Below are 13,944 nucleotides of genomic sequence, written 5' to 3' on the forward strand. Positions count from 1 at the left end.
CTCTTGATTTGAAGGCAAATAAGCCTTTTTTTGTAATGTAATGTAGCGTTTGGGAAATAATATTTATATTGATTAAAAAGCAAAACAATTATTGCACCTCAGCCGTCTCATCTATTAACGTACTATAGTCTAGTTCTAGTTTTCATATCTAACTATGACATTGACAAATCTCAGTGAATGGTAACAAATGTGCAACCTTTCTCTGAAATTGCACTTAAAGTGACTGATTAAACATGTGACACATCAAAGCTTTATTAATGCATCCGTTTGCGTGCGTCACAGGAGCATACAGGATGGAAATTGTTCAGTTTGGGTAGATTTTGCTCAACTCTGCGACAACAATCTCCACTTTAGATCAACAGGTGAGTTGCCAGGAGCTAGCATGCTCAACAGATTAATGACTATTAGATGTCAAACAAGGGCTATTAAGGCTACCTCACTTATAGCAGTTAAATGCAATGTTTGTGTGCTTCCTTACCCCTACATGGCCTAAAGCTTTGTGGGGAAGAGACATCCTGTGACAGCAAATCGTTGGCTGGTCATGAGTAATGATCCTGATTTCAGGCTCAGTTGACTTGGCGCTGACTTGAGAACAACTTGATCAATACTGCTCCTTTAACAGCTTAAATGAAGAACTGTTCATTTGTCCCTTCTCCTTTATTGTACAGTGTTGCAGGTGTTGCATCTTCATTGTTTATTGTTGTAACCTAATTTTAACTTCAATATATGAATTGCTTTACTTTTATACATGCACGTTTATCCATACTTATCTTCTGTTTAATGTTACATATACATGATTAAAACCAAGTTGATTAAGTGCTTTTCTAATTGGCTCCATTATTACTCTCAATCATCAATCATGAAATTGACTTGACTCACAAAGCTGAGCTATAAGGGCATAGTATGCAAAAAAAAGACCTGCACAGTGTGATTGTGGATATGTTGAAATTAAGAACCACTTGCTGCTGTACTGCCTTGAACACAAGTGGTGTAAAGCAAATGCTATTTTAAATCTTTTTTTAGTCATCAGAAAATGTACCCTTTAAAGTATGGTAAGGCTATGTATGAGGGCATGTTTATGGAGTAATGGACCAGAGGGTCCCTAATGGGGTGGCTCTAATTAACAATCAGGATGCCAGATTTGTTAAAAAAAGGCGTCAGTAACGTGGTTTTGTGGTTGCGCTGTGATCATGTAATCTGCATTTTGCACATGGATAAGGTGATAATTGATGTTAAAATATCATTAACTGTAGTTTATGTATGTGACTCTAATCTTCAAGGCAGCATCACATCCTACAGAGCATCATCCTTTTTGACTTCATCCCCACCAGGCCTAAAATCCAACAGGAATCCATCCATCCCACTGTGTCATTAGTTGTTAGTGCGGCCGAACCCTCCCTTGATGTGGCTGCCATAGTGGTGACAGCCTGTCAAGGTCCAGATTTTAGTCACTCTGGATCAGCAGAGAGTGAGAGGACGAGGACAAGTAAACAAATCTAAACGTGTGCAGTTTCTTATCACATATCTACTCCATGCCAAGACCTTGCTACCCTAACAGTCTGACTAGTTCAAGTACTGCCAGGCTTGAGGCGTTTGTCAATCACATCTGTCAGTCACAGGGTCACACTGCTTGTTGTCAAACGCTGTGACGCTACATGAGACTGATTACTTTGGACTTTGAGCACTCAAATCAAACCTAACCTAAAAGAAATATTTGTCTATTATTCAATGACACTTGAAATAATTATTTGGTCATTACCACTGTTATAAAATGTTTCATTATTTGCCTCTTGTATTAATGTTGGCACACCATGTTGTTTTACACTGTATTGCACTGGATGTTTGTGACCTGGACAGTCATGGTGCAAATTCAATGAGACTCTTCCTCTCTAAGAGGCCCGCAGAATAACAGAAAATTAAGTGGTCTAGTTTGCTGGCTTCAGAAATAGCTTCTCCTTCACCCCAGGGATAACAGGAGAAAAAGGAAGATAAGGAGAAAACTCCAGAGCTGTTTTTTTTTTTTTTGTCTTACGGTCCTGTCTGTACTTTGGTAAGAAGACACACTGGAGCACTGCCATGAGTGGTTTGAATATCCATGGTTGTCAAATAAAATATAAATATTTGGATACAAAATAATTTATTTCTGGGATATTGTTTTCCAACTAAACATAAACATACACAATAGGGGCACATTTTGATAGGTTATTGATCTGACTTTGAATCTTGGCACTGGTACAGAAGCCATAATGTTGAGAAATACATTTTCTAACTTTGAGTAACAGCGTCAGACACAATATCACAGTGCAGACAGTTATCCCCTGAAATAAATGATTATTAAAGTCTGTACAGAGAGTCTGTTATTTTTTTTACTATAATCAACATTTCCTGAACGATACACTCAGCATTAAATTGACTTTACTTGCTTATTTTCTTAGTAAATACTGTAATCTCTGCTTTAAACTGGTGCTATAGAATCGTAGATGCTGTATACTGATGAGAGAGTGTTTTCACGACAGGACAGAATGTTTTGCTGATTAAAAGTCAGAACCAGCTGAAGCGAAATGAGGTGATTTGATTCTGTCAGAATCGCCTGGATATTTTTTTTTGCTTGTGTGGAAAGTAAATATTTCTGACTGAAATACCTCTTAGCATGACCTTTGAAATGACAAATTGTCTGAATTATTTCAAGCATCTTCTGACCTCTTGTCCTCCTACTTGTTTAGTTGTTCGATGAAACATGACAGCTCAAAGTGCATTACTTTGGATGACTGCACCACTGCACTGCTTTGGTCTTTTGTTCAAACTCCTTATACAACCTACAGTGTGTTTCCATTTTCCTGGAATATTTCAATAAAGGCCATCCTCCCTCAGCTATAGGAAGATGAAAGCAGCGTTACCATGAAGGTGATCTTTCCTTGACGTTAACCAATTAGTTTATTAGAGTCATTCATGACTCATTTGTATGTATTGTGGATTCAGGACATGAAATGGTGAATATCAAGTTAAAATCTTCGAGAAGGGAAACTGCTTTTCTAACCATGAGTTGGTAAAAGATGTGCACTTTGTACAAAAGAGACTAATATTCCCAACAGTGCTGTCAGAGAGATCTGTGCTATATTTGAGAATGCAGCAGTTTCAGTGCTGGAGCACTGGGACAGATGAGGACAGATGTCTCCCCATGAAAATCCATTTAATTAAGGATTATGGGCCCCAGCAAGTCCATTTTCAGTCTTTACCATGTGCAATTTCTCCACAACCATCAATGTCAAACAATGTCTCTGTCATCTCACATAATCCCACAATACCACCTACAAAACATTCTGAAGGTCACTGGACATCTCCATGTCCTGGATGCACATTTTAACCGTTCAAATTGGATTTTAACAAAAATCTCTGTTTACTTTTCTGTGCAAGAGGGATTTTTGTGCGAGGAAAAGACCATAGACATTTAGATTCAAGGAGGGATAGAATATACATTATATAAGAAAAAAATGAGTCGAATGAATTGCGTGGAGAATATCATACTCAGTGTCAAGTATGTGGTGAGTATGCAGCTGAGCTAAAGGCAGCTATTTCTATGTGAAAGCACAAAAGAAAGAAAGACATGAAAGATATGGTGGAGTTAACCAGTAATGATAAGTAAACTGAAAATAATAAGATACATGTAAATGTAAAGTAAAACATCCAGTCCTCTGAAAGCATTCCTTTATTTGGCGTTCTCTATCTAACCGGTAGTCCTGAACAGTCCAGTACAGGAGTTCAATGAGGCTGAGATCAAACTGTGAAGGCCGGAGCTTATGATTCACATCATTTTCATAATCCAAACATTCAGTGACCCCTCTTCAGGGGCAGGGCCTTCATCCTTAGGCGTTAGACCTTTTTTTTAACAGAGAACCTTTTGTACCAAATTCCCATTGAAGTGGATTGTTTGGTCTGTTATCAGTGGGAGTTGTTTAAACTGCAGCTCAGCTTCAAATTCTGAAGTCAAGGTAGTGTCTTATAATACATATCTAAATATGTTATCCACTCTTCACATTGCAGAGTATAATATGTAGTCATATTAGTCGAGGTAGGAAGACCTATCTTGTAAAATGTATTTATTTATTTATTTTTAGATTATTATAAATTTGCACAGTCAACAGACAAGCAGTCCTTCCCTGAAAACTGAGGACCCTGAGGACCCTGATGGAGCTATAGAGCTACGGAGGGCACTTTTATCTGACTGGGCTCAGAAATGAACTGAGGGTCAGGGAAGATTTCTACACACCTTACTCCAATACTACATTTCACAACTCTTACTCCTTTGCTTGTTATTATTCCGGTGTCCACCGCCTTCAGATTGGTTCTGCTCTTGAACGCATGAAAACGTACAACAGAAATACAACTGGATAAGCCGTCAGACCCTCAGCACCATCTCAGTAGAGAAAGAGCTTCTCTTCAGCTGAAGAAAGAAAACAAACTGCAAGAGGAAGGGATCAGTCTTTTCATTAGAAAGGTTTGATTTGGTTTTCAAGTGAGTCCTGCTGTATTATTTAGCTATCTACAGAGTTGGTTAAGATTGTTGTTACTGGTGCTTACATTTGCTGCTGTGAGATATATGGCCTAATTTTTAACTCACAAAAGATTATTTAACTTTATTGTTTGTGGAATGTTTATAGTTTCTAATGCATCTGATGTTTCTTATGGTACAAGTGAATAGTGTTTCATTTTGTCCAAGAGGAACACCAAGGAACTGCATGGCACCGAATGTTGTCATGTTGGTTTATGATCTTACTTTAAAAATGTAAATGTTTCATTGGTTCGCCTTCTGGTGCTTTGGAGAATTACTGCAGCGCACAACATGCTGTGCATAAACTCCACTATGTACACTCGTAGCTTGTGTGCCATCCCCAGGCGCCCACGCCACGTTGTCTAGAGTATAAACAAGGTTTGAGAAATGTTTTTTCAAACCTATACATTCCATATTTATATTTCATCTGTCCCTGAATTAGAAACAGGATTTAAACATAGAGCTGGTACTTCTTCTTAAAAGTGTCTCTGCTTCATTGATGAGTCACTGGCCAGTAACTCCCAGTTTCATTTCTCTGCTGAATGAGAAATATCATGTACTTGTTTCCTTATTCTGGGCGAAATTTGATAAGACCACTGCGGTATGTTTGGTTGAAGTTGTTTCTGAAAATAGTCACCAACTTCAACTTCTTTATCTGCTGTGCGGAAGCAGCATGTCTTTGTTGACTACTTCATGGTCACAAGTCACTGCTTTTTAACTGTGCAGGTCACAGTTAGCATAGTAACCATGCCATGGTTTGGCACTATATTCAGTAAACTTCATACCTAATAAAGTGTCAATAATAGCATGACTATCTTTCCATGAAGAAAATGCAATGAAATGTTTCATTTTTGGTACATAATGTGTTAGCTGGGGACTCGAAAAGATAGACCTGCACACTAAATAGCTTGCGTTAAAAGGATTTTAATTTCTTTGACATTTTGAGCACATGGCTCTTCCTGAGACTTCTGAGGAAAAGCCTTGTATATTGCTCATGGTTTAGCATCTGTAGCAAATTCCCAGTTCATGTTAATGCTGCTAATGCTAGTTAGTTAGAGCTTTGAATCACAGTATATCATCTCAAAAGGCCTTACAGGTCCACACGTTTGCAAAAAAAAACAGAAAGTTATTTCTCATACAAGGAAGTACAAACACGATCAGTTAAAGCTGCTAACGTAATTTTTTTCATTTTTGCATGTATGACATGCAAGCAAATGCCTGTTCTGCTTGGCTGAGGAAAAACCAATGCTGCATTGGCAAATCTCTATTTTATACTGACAACAGCTGCGTTGTGTGACCATCCACATTCAAATTCAAAAACAGTTGCAGGCAACACACAGTCTCTCACCTCCACTGCTTGCTTGACTCTGAGATGAATTATTTATTAATTTGTTTGTCTATCCAGTTTGGTGGGATCCACATCCGTTTTTTTTAATCTATTTTCTGTCTCCAATCCATTCACAACATGAAATTGAATTTCTGTGGAAACAAGCAATAAGCCAATTTGCTGTACACTGCACCCTTATTGCAACAGTGTGCATGAACACGACTTTTACAGAGCCACATTGTGGTTCATTTAAGTGCTCTGTAATTAGCTCTTGGGGGATGTATGAAACAGTAACAGTATGTAATATTGATTGATGTCAACATGTATTCTGAGCTTTATTGAATTGTTAAAGTTTCTATCTTTCAAAGGCATTCACAGAAGCATGAATGACATTAGTTCTATCATGCAGCATTGACATACACCAAGCTCTGAGGATATATGTGTGTGACTGACCACAGGGGGTTGATATTTCACCTAATTTTTTGCCATGTTATGCAACTATAGTAAATTGACCATTAACCATTGAAAAGAAGATCCCACTTTGCTATGGGTCAGTCACAGGCAGTCTTAGGTTGTTATATAGTGCCCCCCTGTGTGAGTACAGTGAAACATGCACGCAGGCAAGCAGCCACAGCAATGTATGTTTGTTTCAATGTCAGTGCTGACAATTTCTAGAAATGTTCCATTAATTGACTGATTTTTATTTTAGGCTTCAATAATAAGAAGAATAATAAAACAGAAAACAGAAATGTACCAGATGTATGGTATTTTATGAATATGGCAAAAGGCACGTTAGATATGGGCTGTACTGAAAAGTGGGAAGATTAAACAGCTATGTGTGCAAGCGGATTTGTGACCATGTATATCACCACAGAAAAAGGACAATGTTGTTGAAATTATTCAAAATGCCTTGAAAAATACTCACTGAGAAAATGTCACAAACATGGAAAAGAGTTGTCATCTGCAAAAAGGGTATTAAATCAAATCAAAGTGAAATTAGATCATGAATTTTCTTGGTTACAAATGTGTCTTGTGTTTATAGTTTGGATCGTAACTGCTTTCAGTTATGGTAGTATTGTACTCACCAAAGTAAATGCAGTAACATCAAAGTGAGCTGGAAAGTGGCTAATAATACTGAAGGGAATGAAATGAACAGGGTCAATCTGTAAATTGGAAGGAAAAATTGTATCATTTTATTTTATTATTTTGTCCTACATTTGGCTCAGCAGGGAGTTCGTTTAAAACCTGCATGACTTTCATACAGTCATGAGTGTGTGTGTTTCTTGACCTGTTTGACTATCAAAGCTCAAAGTCATTTTTGTCACTGATAAATTCTCTCACAGAAGCTGCAGGCATATGAGCCACAAAGTGACACTGAACTGTGAAAGCGGAATATGATTCAGACTTGGTCACAGTCAGGAACTGAGTGTACTTGTATGATAGCTCAAATTATCTTGGACTTTTGAAAGACAAGGGAGCGAGTAGGAAATCAGAAAAACCACATTGGGCAGAAGTATAAGCCTCAAGCCAAAAACACAGAGCGTCTCTTCCTTTGTGACCGCTCTTTATTATCTTACTGCTTGTTATATTCTCTAGTTTTGGACTTAGTTAAAAGACACAACAGCTGCAACATCGTCTGCATGTCTGCTGTAAAGTCTTTTGTGAAAAAATACAGTAACATTAGTTTACTTGGCTGGTTACTTTGCAAATAATGGATTAATAAGTGGATTTAAGTGTTGTTAACTGCAAAATGCAATGATAATGAGGAATAATTTCTATAATAGTGTAATAATTGGTAAGAATATTTGATGGAAAAAGCATCAAAGTAAACCGTAACACGACAACAATATTCTTATTGTTATCACCCAAACATTACCACCTTATTCACTGTGTAATTACTGTGGTACTGCACCATTAGTGCTCGTTATTCCCAAGATTATTACTCCTTATTGCCTTGTTAGCACTGAGCTGAAATGTAAAGTGCTACAGATTTAACAGCATATTGCCACACACTGCAACCTTATTTGCATGCAAAAATAGAATTAGGCTTTGACAATAAGGTGTGATACTGTAAAACTTTTATTTATCTTGAAGTAGTTGCCACACAAAAGCTTTATAACATTAGTTTGATAGAAGAGTGAGCCTTGCCAGTCATGCTATGATACTAATAATAATACTCAGCTGATACACTTGGCCCCATATGTAATTATCTACATTTCAAATGTGGGATTTTATAATCAAGAGGTTGAACTGTGGCTGGCACATATTCCACAGCTCCGTCACTGCTCCTGTTATTTTCCAGCTTTTGATACTGCCTGCACTGCTTTGATCCACTCCTTTCTTTCTTCGGCTGTAGCAGCTTGGAGGAAGTAGTGAGTCTCATCTGAGGTGATGATCTCAAAGAGGTTGCCATCAATATCGTACTTTTTGGCTGAAAAGGTGAGGAAAGGGAGTTCAAGGGGATGAGTTGAAGAGTAGCTGCTGACTGTAAACAGCAATCATATGCCCTGGTCACAGTCTGTCACAGTGGGGAAGCAACGGGGCATGTGTTTCCTGTGACAGCGGACTCACTCACCATCAGGCACATGCTCCACTGCTGTAACCACGGACCCTCGGAGATGGATCGAGCCCAGAGGGTCATCGCCCTGCCACAAAGACAGAAAGGGGACAAGAGAAGGCAGAAAGAAAAGTTATGTGAGTAACAGAAACAGTTTTATTCTCATTTCAGCTTGAACAACTTAATGTATTTACCTTTGTAGGATCATAATAATGAATATAAGCAGGGTCGTCCCTCAGTATGAACTTTCGCACCTTCCAGTTTTTTCTCCTATGTCCCTGTGATAGAATGACACAATGTGCTTATTTCATTTGCTGAATATCACGAAGCCGCGACCAGACTTTACTTTATGCAAATGTGAAGTAGACTTCCTCTTTCATTTAACGTGACAAGTTCCTTGCCTAATAATAACTAAAACATTTCTGACTTTCCACCACAACATCGCTGTGTGTTATTTTTATCTATCTAAGTGTGATGCTTTTCAGTAGGACAGTAAAGACCCTGGTTTCTCATCAAAAATATATTTTATTAATATTATTGAAGATTTTTATCATGTAAATAAACATTTAAAAACCTGCAGTGAAACAAATATACAGTGACACTTTTGTTTGATTCACCTGTTTTAGTAAACAGCCCTGTTTTATGATGTTTCCTCTGAATTCTTCCTTCACAAGCACATCTTCATCACTGGAGTAGCCCTCACAGAAGAAGCCACTGTCTGCCTGCCACAAAGCACAGCCATGCACACACACACACACACACATCAAACACAGATATACATTCATCTTTTTTCATGATAATCAATCTTACTGATACTGACTCATTATTTCTCTTGCTGGAAAAGAAAGAAGGAAAGAAAAAAGCTGTTAAATAGTAACTTTGTGACACTTACAAAGTAATAAAGAGCTTTTGTCTGATCCAAGAAGACTGTTTGCTCTGCGCTCTCTGCTCCCTCTTTTGACACGTCACCTGCAGGCTGGAGGAAGCCCTCATTCAGGAGCCCTGTTGCTAACATGAGGGCCTCAGGCCTATTTCTCGCTTTCTCCTTTGAAATCAGCCACTCTACCACTGTCGCACCTGTGCAAAAAAAAAAAAAAAAAAACAGGAAGGAGCGAAAAATGGTGAGGGCAGTAGAATGTCAAAAAACAACTTCTTCCATGCCTGTAACTTCAGTACAACCAAGACAACAGTACCAGTGAAGCAGTGGTTGAAGACTCGATTCTCCTGCTCCAGTTTTAACTCTCTCACTCCGTCATCTTGGTCTTTCATCAGTGTGTACAGCTCACTGAGAAAAGGAAAGGGAGACACTGTCATCATGTCTTGCTATACTATCATTCTATCACCAAGCGCAAGTAATTAATGATTCACCAAACCCCCGCCCCTGGTTGTTCATCAATCATAGCGCATCAGTCATAACTTAGCACTGCAGTCCTGTCAAGCTTAACTTAGCATGTGTGGGGACTTGCAAGAGTAAATGGTGGCGAAAAAAAGACTTTTTTTTCGTGCTTCAAAAACCAAAACCACAAGAACAAAGTTGTAAGATTGATGAATCCATCTGGTTCAATCCAGCTAATTAGCTCTATACCTATATGCAAACATAGTGTTAGTCTAAGGCGAAGAAACATATCTTAAGCTAGTTCCATTATTTGGTGCAGTTGAATTACAATAAGCCGACACAGACACACCAGACTTGGATGCCTCTTTGTCAGAGTTTGGGTTATTGTAAGCAGCCCTGTCTTACTTTTCTTGCAGTTGGGCAAGTTTACGCTTCAGCAACCACAACCAAACTCATTATTTGCCAATCACATCAGTTAGTCCTCATCCTCGAAGAGTTTTCTCTTGCAACTTTAAAGGCGAGGCAAATTTATTTGTATAGCACCAATTCAAAGTGCTTTAAAAAATGAAAGACGCTGTTTGAAACAACAGTAAAGCATAAATCTAACCTCTGTGTTTCTTCTCCAAGTATGATTTCTTAATAATAATAAACTAATCCAGGCTAAAGGTGAGTTATTAGCAAAAAAAAAAAGTCGATTTATTGGTATTTTCAAAAAACTGTTTCAACCACCAAGCAGATTTTACAGAACATACGTCAGGTTGACTGTGTCAGGCAGGCGAATCGAGCGTCTCGTGGACTTCCTGGCAAATTTCTTTCCCCCCTGTAGGCAGGTAATGGCTCTCTTAATGTCCTTGACCCACATCTCTCTCTCCTCCACATGCGAGGCTTGGAAGAAGTGATCCTGCTTCTTCTCTGTTGTAATCTTGAAAACAAGCTGAATGGGGCATCATTAGTCATCATTAGAAATAAGGAAAATCAACAACAAATACAGCTGTAAGATTAATCAAATCTGCAAATTCAAATTAATTGTTAACCATGAATTGTAGTCTTGAAATCCACATGTTCTACATGTGCCATTTTTACATCAAAGCTAGTTGAGATTTTTTAGCAGGCGAACTTGACATTTTCTTACCATCCTCTTGCCAAAATCCTGGCAAGGACTCGTGAGCGTGGCTCCCTTTAGGGGGATCATTCCTTTCGGAGAACGGTCTGTTTTCTTTTTATAGAATTCCACCCCATCCTCTGACAGCACCACCCACACTGCCTTCCAGGAGTTTAGTACTGTACCCTGAGGATCAATAAGACAGGTGACACCAGGCAACCTTGAGCACAAGTGCAAAAGTATTGGTCGAGGATTGTAGCTGTTACAGAGAGCATGATTTATACTTACTGTGTCACCACTAACGGTACTCGTGAGAATTACAGTAACTTCTTTGAAAGATAACGTGACATGAAAAATACCAAATTCAATCTTAGTTTGGCATGAATTCCCCCTTACACATGTTACTTTTGTTTTGGGTTTCATTTCCCACAATGAGTTTAATGACATGAAGTAAGATATTAACACGCTGAGTTCTGGTAATACATATGGGGAAGAGAAATCACTGGCTTTGGCAAACCCTTTCGGGAATTTGGGTTTGTGTTTTTATATGTTCTGTTTCACTTAAGTTTGGTTTTTTATCACACTATCATGCCTCGTTAAGCTTGCAGTGTCCTCTGCTCCCTCCACCGCTTCAGGGAACAGAAGCATGTTGTTTAACTAGTGTGACTGTTTGCAGCAAGGCATGCTTTTGAGAAAGTATAACATTCAAAGTCACATAACTTACATTACAAACAGCCCTCCCAAAATATATCTGCTGTGAAACACATGACTTCAAAAGCATCACAAAAAAACTCATCAAAACCTACCATACAGAGGACAAATGTGTAGCATTATGGTGTTGGAATATCAGGCGTTGCCCTCTGAACAGCTAGCTGTCTGTGGCATTATCATCATCATACTTTCTTTAATACATAACGTTGTGTGATGTTTCACTACGGTCAATAAGTCATTTTCATTTCCAAGTCCATGCAAGTGCAACTTTAAAAAGTGATTACAAATATATAGATTCAGTTTGAAAAGGTTATTTGAAGTGATTACCTACTTCAGCTGCGCACAGCAGCTTTTAGCAAGGACTATATGGTGTATATGTTAGGGGCTAGTTTCAGTAGCAGACTAATATATATTTGGTAGGACGGTATATGTGGGGCTGCAACAGTATGGCACATTGATGTATTTTTGACAACAATAGGTCTTTGGCACAGAGCAATAGGCTGTTGTATTCAAGGGTTTGACTACAAAGACGATACTAAGATGGATCAATTTATTATCGACAGTACATGAAATAAACAATTGAAGATGATTTGGCCCTTTATTGTGCAAGACAGTTTTTATATTTTTGTTTGACCAATTTTTTGCCTGGAGTGCAGTGTTCTATTGTATTTTATTGACACTGTTTCAACAAGTGACATCATAGACACACCATTAATCAGCTACGTGCATGTCGCCTGTTTCTGTTCCACGACTCAATGAAGAAAGATGGTTCTCTGACAAGTGCCTTAGTCATCTTGAGGCATGACCGTTACGCACAGCTGTGGCTATTCATATAGCCGCAACCATTGTGTCATCAGATTATTCATAAAATATAACACTTTATCTCAGTCATCATCAAGCAAAAAAAAAAGGTAATCAGTAATGCATGTAGGGTACATAGTTATATCAAACAATATTATTAACTGGAAGGGCTTTCAGAGAAGGCAGACCGCTGCCAAAGCCAACAGTCCAGATCCAATATGAATTGCTTGTTCGTGTTTGGGATGCAGATCTGCTCAAAAATGTAATATGTTCTTACTTGGCCAATGGTATGAACTCAAGTTACATGAAAATCGAGCAAGTAGTTTTTCCATAATACTGCTCACAAACGGACAAAAGGCACCAAAAACATGCACTCTTTGGTGGAGGTGATAAAACTGAGCGCACAAAAGCAAAAAAATTGAAATACAATTCATGAAGGTGTCTTTCAGTGGCATGTTAGGTTGTAAAGCGAAAAGTCACACTTAGCTTGAAAAACATGTGCGTGGGTTCAAGTGCCAAACGTGTGAAAACAACACATCCTAACTGCACCTTTTTTTTTTTTTGGTAAATTTCAATTTACGTGTAGGGCATGGCATATATGTAAATGTGCATACGCAATGTAGAATTAATGGTCATGTTTTGCTCTTGGCTCTGGAGGGAAGCAGGAACTTGAGTTTTTGTTGCAGCTGTAGAACAGAAGTGTTCACTTGTGTTTTACAGACTGCAGCAACTTTCACATCTGTTCCTCTCAGTGCCGAATTGACATAAACAATGTACTTATGTACCGGTGCTGTTCGTCCTGTCAAGTCCATCACCACTGCACTAGTTATCTCCTCTTGGTTCCCAAACTGAATTTGTCAAACCTCTTATAAATGTGATACATTTGACACATAGTTTCATTATTTAATTCATTACTTTAAAGCATTTTCTCATGTAGATGACAATAAACCCTCTTGTTTTACTTTAACAGGTGGAGAGTGTGTTGCTACATAGCCGAACACGTACGTAACTCTTTTGATTCAGAATGCATCTACTTTTTGATGCAGGACCGACAATGGAGTAGTCGGTTCTGTCATAATATTGTAAAGTGTTAGATTTTTGTTAAGCAGCTCTATAAATGTAATGCGATCTCACCTTTTTCACCAAGTATCCCTCTCTGATTACTTGTGGCTCCATTACCCTGCTGTTTGCTGTGGTCACCTGCAACTTTGTCAGTTTTTCAGTGACTGTCAAAATTATTTCCCAACCAAACCACCCCCACCGTTTCTCTCTCTCTCTGTCTCTCTGCCTCTCTGTCGAAACCACAAACACACAACCACACTCACAAGCAGGAAGTGCTGTTGGGTGTGTTACAATTTTGACTGGTCAGACAGCTTCCTCTTCTATGTTGTATAATTAGGTACAGCTACTGCTCGGCTGATGTCTCTGGACAGTATTATTTTAAAAATAACAATGCAGCACTTCTGATAAAACATGCCGAACAACTCTTGAACATTTGGCTGCGGTTACAGGAAAACTCATCTCTTCACATTTAGACAGAGGAGACTGAACTGGAGAGCAA

The 13,944-nt window shown here is 38.5% G+C and overlaps 1 protein-coding gene across 1 annotated transcript; it reads right to left on the reverse strand.

Moving 5' to 3' along the window:
* Window positions 1-7,944: 7,944 nt before the first annotated feature.
* Window positions 7,945-13,591, reverse strand: plek (pleckstrin). The gene is made up of 9 exons (XM_070840980.1): window positions 13,518-13,591; window positions 10,902-11,057; window positions 10,522-10,703; window positions 9,627-9,718; window positions 9,326-9,510; window positions 9,051-9,155; window positions 8,628-8,711; window positions 8,452-8,521; window positions 7,945-8,307 (listed from the first exon to the last, which is right to left on the reverse strand). Exons 1-9 carry the CDS (start codon window positions 13,557-13,559, stop codon window positions 8,168-8,170), a joined length of 1,056 nt encoding a protein of 351 aa, XP_070697081.1. The 5' UTR covers window positions 13,560-13,591; the 3' UTR covers window positions 7,945-8,167.
* Between the last annotated feature and the right edge of the window lie 353 nt (window positions 13,592-13,944).

Source organism: Pempheris klunzingeri, chromosome 12 (genome assembly GCF_042242105.1).
Source record: "Pempheris klunzingeri isolate RE-2024b chromosome 12, fPemKlu1.hap1, whole genome shotgun sequence".
Lineage (NCBI taxonomy): Eukaryota > Metazoa > Chordata > Actinopteri > Acropomatiformes > Pempheridae > Pempheris > Pempheris klunzingeri.